The following is a 24,072-nucleotide window of genomic DNA, read 5'->3' as shown; positions in this document are numbered from 1 at the left end:
ATGCATGCAAGCTTTTTCCACTGAGGTTCGGTGAAACTAGAACTAGAGGTCATCGGTTAAGGGTGAAAGGTGAAATTTTTAAGGAGTACATGTGACCATAAGACTTTGGAGCAGGATTACGCCATTTGGACCATCTGATCATGGTCAAGCATTTTCCTCTCAACCCCATTCTCCTGCCTTACCCTGTAACTTTTCATGCACTGACTTATTAAAAATCTATCAACCTCCACTTTAAATACAGTCAATGACCTGGCCTCCACAGCCATCTGTGGCAACGAATTCCACAGATTACCCACTTTCTCTAAAGAAATTCCTCCTAATCTCTGGACATCCGCGTATTTCAAGGTTGTGCCCTCTGATCCTAGACTTCCCTACTATAGTAAATGTCCTTTCCACATCCATTCTGCCCCGGCCTTTCAACATTCAATGTTTTTGGATGAGATCCACCCTCATTCTAAATTCCAGTGAGTGCAAACACTCCTCATATTCTTTCAATCCTGGAATCATTTTCATAAACTTCCTTTGAAACCTTTCCATTATCAGCACATCCTTTCTCAGATAAGGGGCCCAAAACTGCTCACAGTACTCCAGGATGTCTCACCAATAAAGCCTCAGCATTTCACCCTTGATTTTATATTCTAATCCTCTTAAAATTAATGCTAATATTGCATTTGCCTTCCTCACTGCCAGTCAAGTTAACCTTTAGGGAATCCTGCACAAGAGCTCCCAAGCCCCGATGCACCTCTGATTTTTAAGTTTCTCCCCCGCGCCCCCCTCCGCTGTTTAGAAGTCTACCCTTTTATTCCTTCTACCAAAGTGCATGATCATACATTCTACAACATTGTATTCCATTTGCCACACTTTTCCCATTCTCTGAATCTGGCTAAGACCTTCTGCAGCCTCCGTGCTTCCTCAACACCACCTGCTCCTCCACCTATCTTCATATCATCCGCAAACTTGGCCACAAAGCCGTCAATTCTGTGACCTCTGTGGAATACATCCAGTCACCGGCAGCCAATCAGAAAAGGCACACTTTAATCCCATTTTTGCCTCCTGTCAATCAGCCAATGCTCTATCCATGCTAGTATCTTTCCTGTAATACCATGCATTCTTATCTTGCTAAGCAGTTTCATGTGTGGCACCTTGTCAAAGGCCTTTTGAAAATCCGCCAATTCTCCTTTGTTTAACTTGCTTGTTTTTACCTCAAAGAATTCCAAGGGATTTCTCAGGCGAGATCTTCTCTCAAGGAAACCGTGTTGAGTTTGGCCCATTTTATCATGTGCCTCCAAGTACCCTGAAACCACATCCTTAACAATTGACTCTAATTTCTTCCCATCCACTGAGGTCAGACTAACTGGTCTATAATTTTCTTTCTTCTGTCTCCCTCCCTTTTTGAAGAGTGGAGTGCCATTTACAATTTTCCAGTCCTCCAGAACCATGCCAGAATCTAGTGATTCTTGAAAGATCATTACTAAGGCCTCCACAAGCTCTTCAGCCACCTCTTTCAGAACCCTCAGGTGTAGTCCATTGGGTCCAGGTGACTTATCTTCCTTCAGAACTTTCAACTTCCCATGTACCTTCTCCCTAGTAATAGCAAGTGCACTTACTTCTGCCCCCGACACTCTCAAACATCTAGCATACTGCTGATATCTTCCACAGTGAAGACTGATGAAAAATACTTAATTCAGTTTATCTGCCATTTCCTTGTCCCCCAACACTTTCCAGCAGTCTGATATGTACTCTCACCTCTCTTTTAGTCTTTACATATCTGGAAAAACTTTTGGTATCCTTTTTGATATTATTGGCTAGCTTGCCTTCAGTTTTTGTCTTTTCTCTCCTTATGGTTTTTAAGTTACCATTTGTTGGTTTTTAAAAGCTTCCAAATCCTCTAACTTACCACTAATTTTTGCTGTATTATATGCCCTCCCTTTTTTTTATGTTGGCTTTGATTTCTCTTGTCATCCATGGTTGTATCATCCTGCCTTTAGAATACTTCCTCTTCTTTGGGATCTAACTATCCTGCATCATCTGAGTTGCTCCCAGAAACTCCAGTCATTGCTGTTCTGCCATCATCCCTGCTAGTGTCCCCTTACAATCAACTTTGGCCGGCTCCTCTCTCGTGACTCTGTAAATCTCTTTACTCCACTGAAATATTAATATGTCTTACTTTAGCTTCTCCCTCTCAATTTGCAGTATGAGTTGTATCTTATTATGATCACTGGCTCCTATGGGTTTATTTACCTCAAGCTCCCTAATCAAATCCAGGAACGTCACTCAGAGTGGTGAGGGTGTCAAACGAGTTGTCAGTGGAAGTGGTGATTTCAATATTTATGAGAAGTTTGGGTAAGTACGTAGATGTGAGGGTTATGGAGGTCTATGGTCCAGATGCAGATCGATCAAACTAGGCAGAATAATAATTGGCACAGACTAGATGGGCTGAAGGGCCTGATTCTGTCCAGTAGTTTTCTATGACTCTAGCAAACTGGCTTATCACTTTCTGAGATGCCTGGGTGAGGTTTACTGTACTAGAAGCTGCTGGTACTGTGGTGTGAATTTAGAACCCCTTATGTAGAGTTACATTTAATTGCTTAATTGCATAAAATGACATATCAAAGGAAGTATTCATATTACATGAATAAAAAGTAATAATTATTAAAACAATTTGCACAGACTTAGCTTTCTTTCGGAGCAGTTTCTGAGAATCTGGATAATGGATGAGAATGTCATTCAAGTCTTTCTTGTCGAGGATGAAAAGATTTGCAAATCCGTGAGCAACAACATTTGCAGTCCGCCGATTCCCGCCTCCCACTGACAGCAAACTATTGGATTAACAAAGGTGAGAGAGGAGGAAATCAGGAGAACAGGAAATTAAAACGTTCTAATTCTTCACCCTTTCAGCCTTGGATTGCTTTGTTAATTCAAGACATAATAGCATAGATTTGATTCCTAGAATGTATCACACATTTATGTGAGGTTGGATCTCAGTTTAATTTCTGATCCTTTGGGTCAAGAATGGCAAGCAGTCTTAATTCCAAGATTTCAGTTTATCTTAGAATACCAACAAACATAGAAATGCTAAACCAGCTCAAAAACAATGCGAAGAGGGGAATTAATACTAAGGCGTGTAAAGTAAAGTAAAGGCATCCGTTAGTCTTGCGAGACCATGGATCTGCACCTGGAAAGTCTTCACTCTCCAGGGCGCAGGCCTGGGCAAGGTTGTATGGAAGACCAGCAATTGCCCATACTGCAAGTCTTCCCTCTCCACAACACCAATGTTGTCCAAGGGAAGGGCATTAGGACCCCATACAGCTTGTCGTCACAGAGCAATGTGTGATTAAGTGCCTTGCTCAAGGACACAACACGTTACCTTGGCTGGGGCTCGAACTCACGACCTTCAGGTCGCTAGTCCAATGCCTTAACCACTTGGCCATGTGCCCACACTAAGGAGTGTAAGACAAGGAAATAAAAGATGACACTTCTGAAAAATCTGTCACTTTTATAGAAAAGATAAAAGAAATTCGTTAGTTAAGAATTAATTAATCAATAGGCTACATAATTAAAACAATTTCATTACGTGGATTAGTTATGTGCTAATCCTCAGCCAATGAAAAATCAGAAAGGTGATAAACATAGAAATATAGAAACATAGAAAATAGGTGCAGGAGTAGGCCATTCGGCCCTTCGAGCCTGCACCGCCATTTATTATGATCATGGCTGATCATCCAACTCAGAACCCCGCCCCAGCCTTCCCTCCATACCCCCTGACCCCCGTAGCCACAAGGGCCATATCTAACTCCCTCTTAAATATAGCCAATGAACTGGCCTCAACTGTTTCCTGTGGCAGAGAATTCCACAGATTCACCACTCTCTGTGTGAAGAAGTTTTTCCTAATCTCGGTCCTAAAAGGCTTCCCCTCTATCCTCAAACTGTGGCCCCTCGTTCTGGACTTCCCCAACATCAGGAACAATCTTCCTGCATCTAGCCTGTCCAATCCCTTTAGGATTTTATACATTTCAATCAGATCCCCCCTCAATCTTCTAAATTCCAACGAGTACAAGCCCAGTTCATCCAGTCTTTCTTCATATGAAAGTCCTGCCATCCCAGGAATCAATCTGGTGAACCTTCTTTGTACTCCCTCTATGGCAAGGATGTCTTTCCTCAGATTAGGGGACCAAAACTGCACACAATACTCCAGGTGTGGTCTCACCAAGGCCTTATACAACTGCAGTAGTACCCCGCTGCTCCTGTACTCGAATCCTCTCGCTATAAATGCCAGCATACCATTCGCCTTTTTTACCACCATTCAGATAATAATCTGTTTTCCTATTTTTGCCACCAAAGTGGATAACTTCACATTTATCCACATTAAATTGCATCTGCCATGAATTTGCCCACTCACCCAACCTATCCAAGTCACCCTGCATCCTCTTAGCATCTTCCTCACAGCTAACACTGCCACCCAGCTTCGTGTCATCCGCAAACTTGGAGATGCTGCATTTAATTCCCTCATTAATATATATTAATGACTTGGAATAATATATATTCCAAGTCATTAATATATATTGTAAACAACTGGGGTCCCAGCACTGAGCCTTGCGGTACCCCACTAGTCACCGCCTGCCATTCTGAAAAGGTCCCGTTTATTCCCACTCTTTGCTTCCTGTCTGCTAACCAATTCTCCACCCACATCAATACCTTACCCCCAATACTGTGTGCTTTAAGTTTGCACACTAATCTCCTGTGTGGGACCTTGTCAAAAGCCTTTTGAAAATCCAAATATACCACATCCACTGGTTCTCCCCTATCCACTCTACTAGTTACATCCTCAAAAAATTCTATGAGATTCGTCAGACATGATTTTCCTTTCACAAATCCATGCTGACTTTGTCCGATGATTTCACCGCCTTCCAAATGTGCTGTTATCACATCCTTGGTAACTGACTCCAGCAGTTTCCCCGCCACTGACGTTAGGCTAACCGGTCTATAATTCCCCGGTTTCTCTCTCCCTCCTTTTTTAAAAAGTGGGGTTACATTAGCCACCCTCCAATCCTCAGGAACTAGTCCAGAATCTAACGAGTTTTGAAAAATTATCACTAATGCATCCACTATTTCTTGGGCCACTTCCTTAAGCACTCTAGGATGCAGACCATCTGGCCCTGGGGATTTATCTGCCTTCAATCCCTTCAATTTACCTAACACCACTTCCCTACTAACATGTATTTCGCTCAGTTCCTCCATCTCACTGGACCCTCTGTCCCCTACTATTTCTGGAAGATTATTTATGTCCTCCTTAGTGAAGACAGAACCAAAGTAATTATTCAATTGGTCTGCCATGTCCTTGCTCCCCATAATCAATTCACCTGTTTCTGTCTGTAGGGGACCTACATTTGTCTTTACCAGTCTTTTCCTTTTTACATATCTATAAAAGCTTTTACAGTCCGTTTTTATGTTCCCTGCCAGTTTTCTCTCATAATCTTTTTTCTCCTTCCTAATTAAGCCCTTTGTCCTCCTCTGCTGAACTCTGAATTTCTCCCAGTCCTCAGGTGAGCCACTTTCTCTGGCTAATTTGTATACTTCCTCTTTGGAATTGATACTATCCCTAATTTCTCTTGTCAGCCATGGGTGCACTACCTTCCTTGATTTATTCTTTTGCCAAACTGGGATGAACAATTGTTGTAGTTCATCCATGCAGCCTTTAAATGCTTGCCATTGCATATCCACCGTCAATCCTTTAAGTGTCATTTGCCAGTCTATCTTAGTTAATTCACGTCTCAAACCTTCAAAGTTACCCCTCTTTAAGTTCAGATCCTTTGTTTCTGAATTAACTATGTCACTCTCCATCTTAATGAAGAATTCCACCATATTATGGTCACTCTTACCCAAGGGGCCTCTCACGACAAGATTGCTAATTAACCCTTCCTCATTGCTTAAAACCCAGTCCAGAATAGCCTGCTCTCTAGTTGGTTCCTCGACATGTTGGTTCAAAAAACCATCCCGCATACATTCCAAGAAATCTTCTTCCTCAGCACCTTTACCAATTTGGTTCACCCAATCTACATGTAGATTGAAGTCACCCATTATAACTGCTGTTCCTTTATTGCACACATTTCTAATTTCCTGTTTAATACCATCTCCGACCTCACTACTACTGTTAGGTGGCCTGTACACAACTCCCACCAGCGTCTTCTGCCCCTTAGTGTTACGCAGCTCTACCCATATCGATTCCACATCTTCCCGGCTTATGTCCTTCCTTTCTATTGCGTTAATCTCTTCTTTAACCAGCAACGCCACCCCACCTCCCCTTCCTTCATGTCTATCCCTCCTGAATATTGAATATCCCTGAACGTTGAGCTCCCATCCCTGGTCACCCTGGAGCCATGTCTCTGTGATCCCAACTATATCATAATCATTAATAACAATCTGCACTTTCAATTCATCCACCTTATTACGAATGCTCCTTGCATTGACACACAAAGCCTTCAGGCGCTCTTTTACAACTCTCTTAGCCCTTATACAATTATGTTGAAAAGTGGCCCTTTTTAATGCTTGCCCTGGATTTGTCGGCCTGCCACTTTTACTTTTCTCCTTAGTACTTTTTGCTTCTCCGTTAGTTTAGCTGCTATACTGTTTTCTGCCGTTAGTTTAGCTGCTATACTGTTTTCTGCCAGTGCGTGTGAAAAATACACGAGTTTGTTAAAAAGTACAAATCTTATAAAAAGTATTATTTTAAAAAGGACAGTGGTTTCTAACAGTGATTTTAGTCCACAAATCGTTGAGCTGTCCAGATAGGGATAGGAGATCCCCAGGCTCTTTGATCACTAAGCTCAATAACTGATCAGTGTTGATGGGTAACATGTAGTAGCTTGGCCTCACTGTCCCAGTCTTCAAAAATTGGACTGGGTGCTTATTCCTAAATTTACTTTCTGTTTTCCAGCTAACATCCATTTATAGTTGAATGATACCCACTTGCAATCTGACAAGTAATTGTGGTGGACACCTGGCATGAAATATCCACAGGATCAAGGCTGGGTATAATAATTCCCTATAGATGAGCAACCTGATTACTCTTGCTGTTTTGGGTGAGGATTCAGAGGATATCTGGTCTGGTTTTTAAGGTGATGCTCAACTGTTCTGTCTCTGGAAAAATTAACAACTTGCTAATAGAAGTAACTTTATTTTCATTGGCACTGCCCTGGATACAATTCCAGATTTTATTTAAAAATGTTTTTCACCATTTAGTTAAGTCAAAGGAAAGTACAATTCTGAACTAGATTAAGAGAAGCACTTGGAGCTTCACCTGATCTCACCAAACACGGAGCCTGCTCGCAGAGTCACGAACACAGTCTTATCATCAGGGCCACCAACAACCTGGACCTCTCCAGCTTTAATGATGTACATTTCTCTCCCAATCTCCCCCTGAAACAAACAAACAGCTTCTATTCAGCAGTCAGCTTAAAATATTATCATCAAGAACTAGAGATAATTCTTCAAAAAGATGAATATGTGTGCATATGAGTACATATATATTAATGCAAGGATAGTTACATAAGCATGCATACACATACATGTCTCACCCATTGATTTTGTTTTCCAATGCCAGTGTTCTCTTGATTTTAATCTATCAATGGAGATTGAGATTGAGTGGCATATAATTAGGATCGGAGGTTCATCTGGTATTCGATCAGAAACAACTCAATTAGTTCAAACTGATCCACTTCTGTGTATAGACAGTGGAAAGGCTGGTTCTATTTAACGTTCATGGCGTGACTGTTCTGCTAGTTCCTGAACAGGTCGGTAATAAAATGATTCCTCTCAAAAGGAGGTCAGTGCATATAAACCAAAGTAAGGGATTATTTTATCTCATTTTAAAGGTTGCAGATGTAAATTACATTCCTAAGCATAATATTCTGAGATTAATGAAAGAAAAGTAAAATTTATTTCATCTTTAATGCAGCATTTGAAATAAAGACACCTGTATAAGTTTAAAGGCTGAAGTGAATCGTGCTGATTTTTCCATTTACAACTTAGTGAGGAAGGTCGTGACATATGCAAATGTGAGACAACTGGAGGTATTTCAGCAGTGTGGTTGCGCCTCTTTCACATATTTCAATGGAAATAAAATTGAAAGAAAAGTAAAAACAGCTGCTGGTTCTAATCCAAATTATAGCCAGTGAATTTTTGGCTGTAGGGAGAATGGAAACACAGGAGAAGTCAGCTATGTGACTAAACTTGTAAAATTGTCCATGTTTTGGCAACTCAGCTGGTTGATTACTCTCAGAGCTATTTGCCTCATTCAGCAAAAGTCTGCTGGCTGAACCTTGGCTCAGTAGTAACACCCTTGACTCAGAGTCAGAAGATTATTGGTTCCCATGCCCGAGATTTGAGCATAAGAGCTGATCTTACCACTGCTGTTCTAAGGGATTGTGGTCCTGTGCTGAGTGGGGATTTTCACAGAAGATGTGAAATCATCTGCCACAGATAAATACAACAAACCTTATTAAAAGGAGAGCAGGGGAGTTGGTGACCATACTGAATTACAGTACTCCAATTGTTATAAGAATGAACTTGGGGAGAAGTTGAATAAACATGTGAGGGAGAAAGAAACCAAGGGTGTCACAGATAGATTGAGAGGAAGACACAGGAGGGCATGGGAGTGAAGCACAGATACCACCATGAACTCATTGGATCAAATGGCCTGTCAACATGCCAGGTATCCAAAGGGAGTTTAGAGGTTACCTTCTTACAAACGTAGTCTCCAGGCAGATACACAACTGACTTAAGTCGCTTCAGCATGTCGTAAACCATCTGTCTGTCACAGCCCTGTACAGAAGTCAAACAAATGGAATGAAAATTGCACTTCTAGTCCTTGGATAGTCATCTGTAACTCCACGAAGTGAAAGAAAGACTTATCAAAAGGAGATGTATGAGGCATCAAGACAAGGTTAGGGGAGATTTTATAGAGGAGTGCAGAGCTATGGAGGGTTATTCACTTTATTTTTCCACTGGCAGCCAGAAGATAGAAAATTAATGTGGTTGGAAATAGAAGAAGAAATGGTGAGGAGAATTTTCCTTTAACATAGTGCATTCCCACTTCTAATAATTAACTATCTGAAAACTGGCAGATTTTGTGGTAACACTTAAAAAGGGAACTGGATATTTGAAAAGTAAAATTTATAGGACTACTACCTATGGCAATGAGCAACCCCTATCAACCTCTCATGCTAGGTGTTCTCCATAGCATAATTCCTCATTCCCACCTATCATGAGAATACACAATAGAAATAGTTCATTATCTTCTCAATCTTTCATCCACTGCTGGTGCTCCTTGCAAACATTTTGTAATTTGTGTTTGTCTCAGAGTCAGCCTCATACTGAGAAGTCATCACACTGCCACTCACTTACAGACTTGTATTTTGGTCCCTAGTTATGAGAAAGAAATGATGATGGGGAGGGGGGGGGGTCAGGACTGAATACGAGTTGTCACCAATGGATGTGATAACTTCAACCCAGGGAAATACTGATCTTTTGCGATCCTGCTGAGAAGCCTGGAGAGAGAAGACCATAAGGCACAGGAGCAGAAATAGGCCATCCAGCCCATTGAGTCTGCTCTGCCATTCCATCAGGGCTGATTTATTATCTCTCTCAACCTTATTCTCCTGCCTTCTCCCCAGAACCTTTGAGACCCTGACTAACCAAGAGTCTATCAACCTCCACTTTAAATGTACTCAGTGAGTTGGCCTCCACAGCTGTGCATGGCAATGAATTCCACAGGTTCACAACTGGCCAAAGAAATTCCTTCTCACCTCTGTTCTAAATGGATGTGCCTCTACTCTGAGGCTGTGCCCTCTGGTCCTAGACTCCCCCACTATAGTAAACATCCTCTCCACATCCACACTGTCTAGGCCATTCAATATTTAACAGGAATCAATGAATTCCCCTCTCCCAGTCTTCTAACTTCCTTAATAATAGACTCCAACATCTTCCCAACCACTGAATTAAGGCTAAATGGCCTATAATTTCATTTCTTCTGCCTCCCTCCTTTCTTAAAGAGTGAAGTGATATTTGCAATTCTCCAGTCTTCTGGAACCATTTCAGAATCTACTGATTGTTGAAAGATCATTACTAATGCCTCCACAATCTCTTCAGCTACTCTTTCAGAATCCTGGGCTGTGGTCCACCTTGTCCAGATGACTTCAGAGCCTTTCAGCTTTCCAAGCACCTTCTTTGATATTTTTGACTAGCTTAACTTCACATTTCATCTTTTTAGTTGCCCTCTGTTGGTCTTAAAAGCTTCCAGTCCTCCAACTTCCCATTAGTTTTTGCTATATTGTATACCCTCCCTTTTGCTTCTGAGTTTGACTTCGCTTGTCATCCATGTTTGCTTTATCTTCCCTTTAGAATACTTGTTCATCATTTTAATCCTGCACCTTCTGAAATGCTCCCAAGAAACTTCAGCCATTGCTTTTGTGTCGTCATCTGTGCTAGTGTCCCTTCTGATCAACTTTGGCCAGTTCCTTTCTCATACCTCTGTAATTCCCTTTACTCCACTATAATACTGATACATCTGATTTTATCTTCTACCTCTTAATTGCATGGTGAATTCTATCATATTGTGATCACTGTCTCCCAAGGGTTCCATTACCTTAAGCTCCCTAACAAATATGGTGCATTACACAACACCCAATCCAGAATTGCTTTTCCCCTGGTGGGCTCAACCACAAGCTACTCTAAAAAAAATCCCATAGGTATTCTACAAATTCCCTTTCTGGGGATCGAGCACCAACCTGATTTTCCCAATCCCCCTGCTAATTGAAATCCCCCATGGCATTGATAGTCTTGCCCTTATTACATGCTTTTTGTATTTCATATTGAAGTTTATATCCCAAATCCTAGCTACTGTTCAGGAGCCTGTATCTAACTCTCATGAGGGTCTTTTTACCCTTACAGTTTCTTAACTCTACCCACAAGGATTCTTTATCTTTCGATCCTATGCCACCTCATGTTCCCCCACCAGAGGTGCTAAACCAAAGCCAAACCCTCCTCCTTTCACAGCTGGGCTTGGGACTGTCTGTGGCCAAGTTGTGTTTTTTAAATTATTGTTAAATTGGCTCCAAATTTAATTTGTGTGACAGTTTCCTGAGACTCGGGGAAGTTCAGATGAGTTTCAGCATCAGCTCAGGTAGGTTATTAAACATGTCATTGTCCTATCTGAGTAAAATCTCATTTACTAAAACTGCTCCTTGCCGCTCTCTGACAAATGCCTGATGTAGATACAGCATTTATCACCAGTGGACAAGTTCAAATTTCAGACAGGGTAGAGTGTAGAACATATTTGTTAGCTCATCAGAAAAAGAAGATGACCACAATACATAGCAGTAAGCCAGAGGAGTGGAGAAGGTGCTGGAGAGGAGCCAGAGTTACAGGAACGACTTCCCATGTCACATCCACACACAGATCTCTCAGAAAACTCAAATTGATTTCTTTGTAAAATTAAATAACATTTCAGTGAAAACCTATATACCTCTTGCAATCACAGTTTCAGTTTTCAGTCTAACCTTTTTACATTAAAGTTCCATTGCTATTTTATATAAATGCACCACATGTCTGCCCAACATGTGCCAGGACATTCCGTGCCCGAATTGGCCTGACTAGTCATCTTCGGACACACCGCATCCAGTCTCAAAGTGACTAATGGTGTTGAGGTCTTCGTCGACGACGATGGACGAACCACACAGCAGCCCTATCCTGTTAAAAACCCAGTGCTATAGAGATGTCAACAGAAACTCCAAAGAGCTCATCCCTGGGAGAGGAAGGATCTTTGAAGATGGGCAATACCTGGGGATAGCTTGGAAGACTAGACCAGGACAGAGGCCCCTGAAGAGCTGTTGTCAGTGGCCTGTGCCTCAGGAGGGGTGATAAGCTCAATTAAATAAGCAAAAAAAAATATGGCATTAACAGCATTCAATGATGTTAAGTTGACTGGCCAGTGCCTGCCTGCAACCGCACAGAGATTCTGGAGATTCACTGAGTCAGTTTGTCACAGTTGAAAGAAGCATGCTTCTGTTAAACCACAGTGAGGGTGCACTGTGGCACTTTATATTCCTGGGTATAAAATAAAACAGAACTTTTATAAACCATATGCCCCTCCAGCCCTCCCAAACGTTATCGGCTCATCTGTTTTTTTAGAGCTATAATCCTCGTCCATTGAATAAATTAACTAAGGTTAACAGTTTGGATTTAGAACAGAGATTTAGATATCTTAACTGTCAAGCAATCAGGGTGACTTTTGCCAAGTGTGAACCTTCAGTTGTCATTGTATATTTTGTGACAGCAGTACAGTGCAATATGTAAAAAAAAACAATAAATTTACAATAAGACATAAATAGTGTAAAAAGAAGATTAAAAGATAGTGAGGCAGTGTTCATGGGTTGGAGCCTCGACACCTGTTCCTATTGGCTATCTCCGTACCTGGAAGAGTGCGACTTTACTGACAATGCTGTAGTTGACGTCAACGGCGATATCCAGTCTCATTTTGTCAGGGAGCTGTACCAATAGCTCAGTTTCATCTGGAGATAGAATTAGGATTCAGTCAGAAAGATTGGATGTCAATGTATCTTGAGTGATGCCTTGTATTCTGCTTCTAAAATGCCAAATAGTTTTCAATTGAGTTTAATGGTGATGTTTCTGAATGTACATCATATTTAAAACAAAATAGGAAAACTAATTGGAGGGGGAGGGGGAGATCCAAAATGATAGGAGAAGACAGGAGGGGGAGGGATGGAGCCAAGAGCTGGACAGGTGATTGGCAAAAGGGATACGAGAGAATCATGGGACGGGAGGTCCGGGAAGAAAGACAAGGAGGGAGGGGGGACCCAGAGGATGGGCAAGGGGTATATTCAGAGGGACAGAGGGAGAAAAAGGAGAGTGAGAGAAAGAATGTGTGTATAAAAATAAGTAACAGATGGGGTATGAGGGGGAGGTGGGGCATTAGCGGAAGTTAGAGAAGTCGATGTTCATGCCATCAGGTTGGAGGCTACCCAGACGGAATATAGGTGTTGTTCCTCCAACCTGAGTGTGGCTTCATCTTTACAGTAGAGGAGGCTGTGGATAGACATGTCAGAATGGGAATGGGATGTGGAATTAAAATGTGTGGGCACTGGGAGATCCTCTACCTTGAGTACTGACCTCTACCTTGCCAAGGCACAGTGACAACTCGCGGATATCTCCTCTTATTTACCCCTCAATTGTGACCCCACTAAGGAGCACCAGGCCATTGTCTCCCACACCATCACCAACTTTATCCGCTCAGGGGATCTCCCATCCACTGCTACCAACCTTATAGTTCACACACCTCGCACTTCCCATTTCTACCTCCTACCCAAGATCCACAAACCTGCCTGTCCTGGCCGACCTATTGTCTCAGCTTGCTCCTGCCCCACTGAACTCGTTTCTGCATACCTCGACACGGTTTTATCCCCCCTTGTTCAATCCCTTCCTACCTATGTTCGTGACACTTCTCACGCTCTTAAACTTTTCGATGATTTTAAGTTCCCTGGCCCCCACCGCTTTATTTTCACCATGGATGTCCAGTCCCTATATACTTCCATCCCCCATCAGGAAGGTCTCAAAGCTCTACGCTTCTTTTTGGATTCCAGACCTAATCAGTTCCCCTCTACCACCACTCTGCTCCATCTAGCGGAATTAGTCCTTACTCTTAATAATTTCTCCTTTAGCGCCTCCCACTTCCTCCAAACTAAAGGTGTAGCTATGGGCACCCATATGGGTCCTAGCTATGCCTGCCTTTTTGTTGGCTTTGTGGAACAATCTATGTTCCGTGCCTATTCTGGTATCTGTCCCCCACTTTTCCTTCGCTACATCGACGACTGCATTGGCGCTGCTTCCTGCATGCATGCAGAGCTCGTTGAGTTTATTAACTTTGCCTCCAACTTTCACCCTGCCCTCAAGTTTACCTGGTCCATTTCCGACACCTCCCTCCCCTTTCTAGATCTTTCTGTCTCTGTCTCTGGAGACAGCTTATCCACTGATGTCTACTATAAGCCTACTGACTCTCACAGCTATCTGGACTATTCCTCTTCTCACCCTGTCTCTTGCAAAAACGCCATCCCCTTCTCGCAATTCCTCCATCTCCGCCGCATCTGCTCTCAGGATGAGGCTTTTCATTCTAGGACGAGGGAGATGTCTTCCTTTTTTAAAGAAAGGGGCTTCCCTTCCTCCACTATCAACTCTGCTCTTAAACGCATCTCCCCCATTTCACGTATACCTGCTCTCACTCCATCCTCCCGCCACCCCACCAGGAATAGGGTTCCCCTGGTCCTCACCTACCACCCCACCAGCCTCCGGGTCCAACATATTATTCTCCGTAACTTCCGCCACCTCCAACGGGATCCCACCACTAAGCACATCTTTCCCTCCCCTCCTCTCTCTGCATTCCGCAGGGATTGCTCCCTACGCGACTCCCTTGTCCATTCGTCCCCCCCATCCTTCCCCACTGATCTCTCTCCTGCCACTTATCCGCGTAAGCGGAACAAGTGCTACACGTGCCCTTACACTTCCTCCCTTACCACCATTCAGGGCCCCAAACAGTCCTTCCAGGTGAGGCAACACCTCACCTGTGAGTCGGCTAGGGTGATATACTGCGTTCGGTGCTCCTGATGTGGCCTTTTATATATTGGCGAGACCCGACGCAGACTGGGAGACCGCTTTGCTGAACACCTACGCTCTGTCCGCCAGAGAAAGCAGGATCTCCTAGTGGCCACACATTTTAATTCCACATCCCATTCCCATTCTGACATGTCTATCCATGGCCTCCTCTACTGTAAAGATGAAGCCACACTCAGGTTGGAGGAACAACACCTTATATTCCGTCTGGGTAGTCTCCAACCTGATGGCATGAACATCGACTTCTCTAACTTCCGCTAATGCCCCACCTCCCTCTCGTCCCCCATTCGTTACTTATTTTTATACACACATTCTTTCTCTCACTCTCCTTTTTCTCCCGCTGAATATACCCCTTGCTCATCCTCTGGGTCCCCCCCCCCCCGTCTTTTTTCCCGGACCTCCTGTCCCATGATCCTCTCATATCCCTTTTGCCTATCACCTGTCCAGCTCTTAGCTCCATCCCTCCCCCTCCTGTCTTCTCCTATCATTTTGGATCTCCCCCTCCCCCTCCAACTTTCAAATCCCTTACTCACTCTTCCTTCAGTTAGTTCTGACGAAGGGTCTCGGCCTGAAACGTCGACTGCACCTCTTCCTAGCCTGGCCTGCTGCGTTCATCAGCAACTTTTATGTGTGTTGCTTGAATTTCCAGCATCTGCAGAATTCCTGTTGTTTAGGAAAACTAGTAGCTATTTATGGCACTACTCTTTGTAGAGTAACCAAAGATGAGAAGAAAATATTCCTTGGTACTTATCCTTGCAAGCAGAACAAATGCCACACCTGCCTATACACCTCCTCCCTCAGTGCCATTCAGGGCCCCAAACAGTCCTTCCAAATGAGGTGACACTTCACTGGTCAGTTAGCTGGGGTCATCTACTGCATCCGGCGCTCCAGGTATGGCTTTCTGAATATTGGTGAGATTCGATGCAGATTGGGAGACCACTTCATTGAGCACCTTCGCTCCGTCCACCGCAATAAAGTGGAATTTTCCTGTGACCACCCATTTTAATTCTACTTCCCATTCCTATTCCAACATGTCACTCCTTGGCCTCTTCTACTGCCATGATGAGGCCACACTCAGGTTGGAGGAGCAACAACTTATATTCCATCTGGGTATCCTCCAACCTGATGGCATGAATATTGACTTCTCAGACTTCAGATAATTTGCCCCTCCCTTCACCAGTCACCATTTCCATTTCCCTCTCTCACCTTATCTTCTTACCTGCCCATCACCTCCCTCTATTGCTCCTCCCCTTCCCTTTCTTCCATGGTCTTCTGTCCTCTCCTAGCAGATTCCCTCTTCTCTAGCCCTTTATCTCTTTCACCAATCGACTTCCCAGCTCTTTACTTCACCCCTTCTCCTCTCCCAGTTTTACCCATTATCTTCTGCATTCTACCGCATCCTCTCCTTTCCCATCTTCTTAATCTGACTCCTAACCTCTTCCTTTTCAGTCCTGATGAAGGGTCTTGGCCTGAAATGACGACTGTTTACTCTTTTCCATAGATGCTGCCAGGCCTGCTTAGTTCCGCTGGCATTTTTGGTGTTGCTTTGGATTTCAAACATCTGCAGATTTTCTTGCGTTTGTGATATTCCTAGATAATTCACTTTTAGCGAAGACAAGCAAAATCAAAAAGAAGGTGAAATTGCCCTGACAGTAAAGAATAAGATAAAGGCGATAGAGAGAAAGGATTCCCGACCCCGTCCTGTGTCTAAGGAGGATTCCTGGCTCAGTGTTTTATGTCCTGTGTCTGAGTCTGTCCAATGAATAAGAAGAGTCCCTGGCTCCGGAGGTTTCAAGTATCAAGTCCTGGTTCTGGAGGTTTCAAGTATCACGCCCTGGCTCCGGGAACCCTTAGTCCCAGCCTAGTCCCGGGCCTGAGTCCTTGTCCATTACGCTATTCCTGTTTCTGCTTTGCTCTCCTTGTAATGAGCAATAAACTCAATTTAGTTAACCTCACAAGACGTGTTTGTGTCTTGCATTTGGGTCCACCCTTGCTCCCCACCTTGTGACATAGACATTTAGAGGCTTAAATCAGAATTTTCAATGATTATTTCTTCAGGAATAAAACTGAACCTTTTTCAGGTTTTTTTTTTGGGAAATCCATTAACAGGCTAAAGATACTGTCCACAATGCCAGCATTGATCGTACATCTCTACTTACCCATAAACTGAGGAAAGATTTAAGAATTCAGGCAATTATAAACAAGAGAAAATCTGCAGATGCTGGAAATCCAAGGAACACACACAAAATGCTGGAGGAACTCAGCAGGCCAGGCAGTATCTATGGAAAAAAGTACAGTTGACATTTTGAGCTGAGACCCTTCCGCGGCACTGGAGAAAAAAAGCTGAGGAGTAGATTTGAAAGGCGGTGGAGGGGAGAGAGCTGTGGCCAAGCTCTTATTCTCTTCAAAACAATTTCCTTTTATCCCTCACCTTCATTAGATTCGTGTTTCCCTAACACATCTGAAAAGGTACCTGTGTCCAATTCATTGATGGCAAAATCAAAGTATTTAGTACTCTACTATTTCACCCATTGCTGACTGTAGAAGACCCATACTTAATTTTATTAATCTTTTTCTTTTTACATATTTTTGCAAGTTTTTAGAGTCCACTTTTAGGTTCCCTCCAAGTTTACTCTATTATTGCTCTCTTAATTTCTTTGTCCTTTGCTTAAATATAACTAATCCTCAGGTCCATTATTTTGTCTGATGATCTGCTATGACTCTATGGCTCTAATGCAATCCTTAACTTTTTTTGTTAGCCATAGTTAAGAGTCTATGAAAGATTAGAGATGAAAGTGCCACAAAAGTCACTAATTTTTAAAATCTGCATTAACTGCCCTCTTCCATCAGTCTACTTTTGGTGGCTTCCTGACCACCAGGAAACTCTAAAGCACAGCCATCTATCCTCTCCAATCTTTGTATCTCCGAATGATCATTTGCTTTCTAAGAATTGGAAAGAAATTCTGTTAGTCACATGATCTCATGGAACCAGGCCCAACCTGAAATACCCAGGGACAACTTTTGGTCTCCTGCACCTGCAATAGAAACAATGGAATACCTGAAAGCTTTGGTAATCCATGTAGATATAACAGGACATTTCTCTTCTATCACCTAACAATAGTTTTAAAGATCATGGTCTGTAGAATCCAGCCTTCTTTATGGTTAAAAAGTACAACAGACATACAGCTTAACCCCAAGGATCAAACATACACCCAGTGGCCACTTTATTATTTATTTCTGCCCCTATGTCTTATATAAGTGTTAATTAGGCACAGATGTACACTTGCTTATTAATACAAATATCTAGTCAGCCAAACAGATGGCAACATTTCAATGCATACGAGTATTCAGATTGAAAGAGTACAGAGAAAATTTACAAGTATATTGCCAGGACTTGAGGACCTGAGTTATAGGGAAGGGTTGAACAGGTAAGAACTATATTCGCTAGAGTTTAGGAGAATGAAGGGAGATTTGATAGAAGTATATACAATTATGAGGGGTACAGATAGGATAAATGCAAGCAAACTTTTTCCTCTGAAGTTAGGTGAGACGAGAACTAGAGGTCATGGGTTAAAGGTCAATGGTGAACTGTTTAAGGGGCACATGAAGGGAGAACTTCTTCACTCAGAAACAGGTGAGATTGTGGAATGAGCTGCTGATGGAAATGATGGTTTAGGGTTCGATGTCAACATTTAAGAGAAAAACTGGATAGGTACATGGATGGGAGGGGTACAGATCTGTGATCTGTGTGCAGGTCTATGGGGCCAGGCAGATTAAGAGTTCAGCATGGACTAGATGGGCCAAACGATCTGTTTCTGTGCAGTAGTGTTCTATGGCTCTCTGACTCTATGGTCAAAAGGTTCAGTTTTTGTTCAGCCCAAACATCAGAATGGGGAAGAAATATGATCTAAGTGATTTTGACTATGTTTGTTTGTGTCAGACAGGGTGGTTTGAGTGTCTCAGAAACTGCTGATCTCCTGGGATTTTCATGTATTACAGTCTCTAGAGTTCACAGAGAATGGTGTGAGAAACTCCTGTGAGTTGCAGTTCTCTGTTAATGAAAGAGGTGAGAGGAGAATGCTAGGCTTGTTCAAGCTAACAGAAAGGCGACAGTAACTCAAATAACCAAGTTTTACACAGTGGTGTGTAGGAGAGCATCTCTGAATGCACAACACATTGAACCATGAAGCAGAAGGGCTACCGCAGCAGAAGACCATGAACATACACTTAGTGGACACTTTATTAGGTACAGGAGATGCCAAATAATGTGCCCACTGAGTTTACGATGTTCATTCACTTATGCTGGTTGGAGGATTACAACTCAAGACTGCAGGTAAATACATTAGACATACCCAGCATTCCTTGTGACTCCCAGGTGAATTCATACCACTTCCGCACCCGGTTCTGGACACCTCGGGGAATTTTGTACAAGTTCATGTATCTCACGGTGTTATCCATACAGGTTCGATAGTAAGTCTGTCCTGCTGTTGCTGCACCCACCACATCTCTCATCTAAGAGGCAAAAAAACACTCTGGATTTTCACCATTTCTGCTATGGATATCCATATTCAGTATAAGACAAATCCTCAATTATAGATAATATTCAATTTCGAATGTACAACAGTAGCACAATAGATCAGACAGAAAATATAGAAGACAAGCATGTCAGTGTGCTAAGAAAATAATGGATACAATAGTGCTGAGGGTTGACATATATCACAACCTCTGCAAGGGTCTACAAGCAGTGATTCTGAAAATACTCAACCTACTTTGTCTAAAGTGTATCCATCCCACTCATAACTATTATGTCATTTGACCAAGAGCAACGTTTTAAAGAGGGAATTAAAAACTTATCACCTCGTAGCTGTAGTCAAAATGGTTAGATAGAAAAAGTTGTTGCTTTTTAAAAAAAAATTGCATCCCTTTTTTATCGTTATTATTCTTTCTAAATTATGGTCCTCACTTGCAACATTCAGTGCCAATGTATGATGACTTCCTTTTCAACCTTTGCTGTTGCAATGAGTCACCAGTGAGGTGAAGCGATAACTGTTAATTTAATCACCTTTTCTCCAGTTTATTAAATCCAGCCACATTTCTCTGTAATAGTATACTGTACAGGATTTTGTACATCTTTCATCCTTTATGAATTCTATCCATTCAGCCACAGCACGTTTGATCTCTTGGGTAGGTGTGCCATGACCCAGACTAAAGTAAAATATCACAATGAAGTCTAGAACTAAATGAAGGTAAAATATCACAATGAAGTCTAGATCTAGACTGAGGTAAAATACCATAATGAAGTCTAGACCCAGACTAAAGTAAAATATCACAATGAAGTCTAGATCTAGACTGAGGTAAAATACCATAATGAAGTCTAGACCCAGACTAAAGTAAAATATCACAATGAAGTCTAGACCCAGACTAAGGTAAAATATCCCAATAAGGTCTACTTGGTCTTGAAACAAAGATGGTACACTTCAGTCCTAATGAGCACATTACCTAACCTATCTTTTCAGATGCATTTAGATTTACAACGCTTGCCATTTCATTCACTTTTAGTAGTTAGGTCCGTACCTGGCCGATCATGATAGAGAAGATGAGGACTCCCATGAAGTAGTTGACAAGCTGAAAAAAAATTTCAAACACTGTCTCTGGGTCAGGTAACCCTCCAATTGTAATCAGGGTCTTCACAGCCCAGTAATAGCACCTCATATAACTGCAAGGAAAGAAGATGCAGAATGTTTAAAACCTCAGGTTTCAGGTAGTAAGTAATCTTAACTCCCAATTATGTACTTAGATTAAAAAGAAAGAAATTGCAACATCAGGTGGAGAAGTCCAGAACAAGGGGGCAAAACAAAATTCAGTGTGTTCAAGAAACACTTCAAACAAAGAGTTAGGAACAATCTCAATCTCTACCATTCCTGCATCGCTATTCTCCAGGTGGAACACTAACTGATCTATGCCTCTGTGGTATGGAAAGACCTGATAGGTCACCCAAGTGGCCATCATTGATGTTGAGTCTTGCTGTGGGCATCAAGAGATTATATGATAATTTAGGATTTCAAGGGTAACATTTTACTTTTTACTCAGTCTACGTTTGGTAATGAACTTTTAACATCCTTATTAAATCCAATGGGTGGTGGGTTGGAGATACATCTCTACCAAATGAGGTGTAAGGCACTCCTTCCCTCCACTAGCCTGTAGGCCACCCTTGGGCAAAGTGCAGTATCTGCTTAGCTTCTCAAACAGGGTCACATGATGCCTTTGGAGCAGGTGGAGAATGGTCATATGAGCATCTGGTGTATGTCACATCCAGGTTATGTGACCACTGAGGCCAGGCAGCCAGTTTCTGAAGAGTATTGATAATGGCTGGGGTCACCCATCTTGTAGACACACTGCCCAGAAGAAGGCAATGGCAAACAACTTCTGTAGAAAAAATTGCCAACAACAATTATAGTCATAGAAAAACCATGATTGTCTATGTCATATGACACGGCAGATGATGAACAAACAAAGATTTCCAAAAATACTTTGCAACTTCTGAACTACCTATGGAATGTACCAGTGTTTGGAATGTGTGAATTATGGCTGCTAATTTGTGCAGAGTAAGGATCCAGAAGCAGTTGCAAGATAATGACTGGAATATTAGCCACAACATTCAGATGCACTCTCCTGCTGTTCCTGAAAAAGGGAACCTTAAATCATTTACAGTTAACTCAGGCTCATTATTTAGCATCTCATCTAAATGACAGTGTGGCATTAGGATTGGAGTGTTGATGTTATACTCAGTTTCTAGAACAGGACATGGATACACCACTCTCTGAGGCAGATCCGTGTGTAGTAGCACTGAGACACGGCTGGCATAACAGATCTATTCCATCCTCTGTGCTTAGCAGTGGAGTGATGTTGCGGGGTAAAATTCCATCCTGATATCCTTGTGTGCTAATAACATAAAATACAAGGTGTCCTGTATATGCTGAAACACACAAAGTCCTGGAACTCCGTCAGCCGGTCAGCATCTTTGAAGGGGAATAAACAGTCAACATTTCAGGTTGAGACCACTAAAGGGTTTTTGCCTGAAAATTTGACTATTTGTTACCCTCCATCGATGTTGCCTGAAATGTTAACGTAGCCCTCTGAATTTCAGTTTCCAAAGTTTGGGGTTTATTAAAACCAATAGTTCCAAATTTTGGAAATGGAGCATGTAAAAAGCTTTTACATTATGTATTTAGTGCACATGACTCAGGACAAATTTAATAGGATCAACATGTTAAGGTCCACACAGGAAGGAAATATCATGATTTTCTACAGGAAATTGTGGGAGTGAGGCAATTTACAGAAGCAGTTCTGAAGAAAAGTTAACTCTTTCTCCACAGATACTCCTGGAACTTCTCACATTTCCTGTTTATTCTTCAGATTCCAGCATTTTTGTTGTTTGCTTTTGGGGTTTTTTTTTGAGTTTACTGTCACTTGTGTTCCAGAAATTCCCAACTGAAGAAAATCTGCTCTCCTCTCTAACAGGATTTGCCTCTTTCAGTCCATTCTGCTGGTGTGAATTACTTCTCTCTGGACAGCTTCTGTCTGGCCTGCCGAGTATTTCCAGAATTTTTCTTTCCTTATCAGATGCAAACTGTTTTGGACAGAGTTTCTATTTCAAACAATTGATCACTGGTGTACTTTGGGTGGAGAGTCTGGCATGCATAAGTACAAGAAACACGTAGAAAGTGCTGGAGGAACTCAGCAGGTCAGGCAGCACCTATAGGGAGGAATAAATAGTCAATGTTTTGGGACAAGACCCTTCATCTGGACTATGTATAAATACAAACATGTCAAACAAGAAACTCAGAAAAAGCATCAGATCAGATCTGACAATCAAACCCACCTGTTCCCCTCGCCATCATAAACCCACTTTGTGGATCCAATGCCCTCATAGTCAGATGCCCAATAGTATAGACAACTATTTATGTGGAGACTGTACAGTAAGTATATTGTCGTCCTTATCACTCTGTAAAACACAAAGCATTAATTTACTTTCAATGTAATTGGATAGTTCTGGATAGTTCTTTTCTGAGTAATGAAGATTGTTATATGTATCATCAACGATTCCCCAGCGATTAGTGAGTAGGTATGTTCCCTTTCTTAAACATCTTGACTCTTAGAGTGAAGAATCTGTAACTGTATTTTTAGAGTTCAGTGATCCGTGAGGGAGTTCCATTTCTTTTTAGGAAGCCACACTGCTTGGGTTTTGTGTCTGATCTTCCTACCCTTCATTCAAAATAAGCTACAGCTGCATCTCTGGGCATTGACGTGAGAGAAGTTTGAACTGTACATGGTGCTACCCTAAGTATCAAAAATGTACCCTGATAATATCAACTGCAGCGGAGGGACAGCTTTGTACTCTGTTTAAAGAAGACAGTGCCTGAGAAAGGGAGAAATATTTTGAGTACCTGTTTAAAGCATCTAATTAACAGTGTTAAAGGGAATTGTATTTGAACATCAATGTAATTATAGGGCCAGTGCCTTTGCTTCACTATGCTTGAAAGGGCCAGTGCTCAATTATGTTTAAGGGTGTTAATTCCTGCTTGTCACTATGTTAAAGATGGGTAAAGATTAAAGGGAACAGTGAAGACACCAGAAGGGCATCACTGTTTCACAGAAGGGAACAAGAATTTCTGAGTGTCAGTGAGTTGTACAATATGGACTCTCAATGTATAATTACAGGTTTATCTGAGCAGTAAAACAGTTTTACTCACCTGTAAATATAAGCCTTGCTCATTATTGCTTCCAGTCGATCATTAAATTCAAGAAAGGTCATGTACTGTTACAAAAGATTATTGGAACAGATTCAGTAATGCCACCATATACTTTACTCTGAAAGTGTAATATATTTAATATACCATGGACAGCATGGTAGTGGAGTGATTAGCGCAACACCAATACAGTTGGAGTTCAGAATTCAATCCCAGAATCCTCTGTAAGTCCTTCCTGTGGAATGTGTGGGTTTTCTCCAGGTCTTCCGGTTTCTTCCCACAGTCCAAAGACGTATAGGGTAGGTTAACTGGTCATTATAAATTGTCCCGTGATTAGGTTAGGTTAAATTGGGGTTGTCGTGGTTACTGGGCAGTAGGCTGAAAGGGCCGAGAGGGCCTATTCATGCTGGATCTCTTAATAAATAAATAATCTCATGTTTATAATACTACACAGAAAGTACCATTCACTTGGCATTTCAATCACAATGCCAAGTATTTTATAGATTAAACAAAATACAATTCAGAATCTTTCTAAAGGAGAACTTACATCATGAACTTAACCAGCGCTATCTTTTGTCAAATCTAGTCAAGTTGCTATGAACTGGAATGAACTGTGTGAAAGATTGCTTGTGTTAAATATCAG

General features: G+C 42.0%; 1 protein-coding gene across 1 annotated transcript in view; it reads right to left on the bottom strand.

The window, feature by feature from the left end:
- Positions 1 to 24,072, bottom strand: part of LOC140210387 (cyclic nucleotide-gated channel beta-1-like) — a 91,215-nt gene that overhangs the window by 6,742 nt on the left and 60,401 nt on the right. Inside the window, exons 15-22 of the mRNA XM_072279305.1 lie at positions 23,433 to 23,497; positions 22,562 to 22,684; positions 20,254 to 20,395; positions 19,032 to 19,191; positions 12,469 to 12,566; positions 8,737 to 8,820; positions 7,298 to 7,416; positions 2,673 to 2,819 (exon numbers count right to left, since the gene is read on the bottom strand). Of these exons, the coding sequence (XP_072135406.1) occupies positions 2,673 to 2,819; positions 7,298 to 7,416; positions 8,737 to 8,820; positions 12,469 to 12,566; positions 19,032 to 19,191; positions 20,254 to 20,395; positions 22,562 to 22,684; positions 23,433 to 23,497 (938 nt within the window). The remainder of the gene's footprint in view (positions 1 to 2,672; positions 2,820 to 7,297; positions 7,417 to 8,736; positions 8,821 to 12,468; positions 12,567 to 19,031; positions 19,192 to 20,253; positions 20,396 to 22,561; positions 22,685 to 23,432; positions 23,498 to 24,072) is intronic.

This window comes from Mobula birostris, chromosome 15, assembly GCF_030028105.1.
Source record: "Mobula birostris isolate sMobBir1 chromosome 15, sMobBir1.hap1, whole genome shotgun sequence".
Classification (NCBI taxonomy): domain Eukaryota; kingdom Metazoa; phylum Chordata; class Chondrichthyes; order Myliobatiformes; family Myliobatidae; genus Mobula; species Mobula birostris.
The sequence above is the reverse complement of the archived record's forward strand: the minus strand, read 5'-3'. Positions and strand labels throughout refer to the sequence as shown.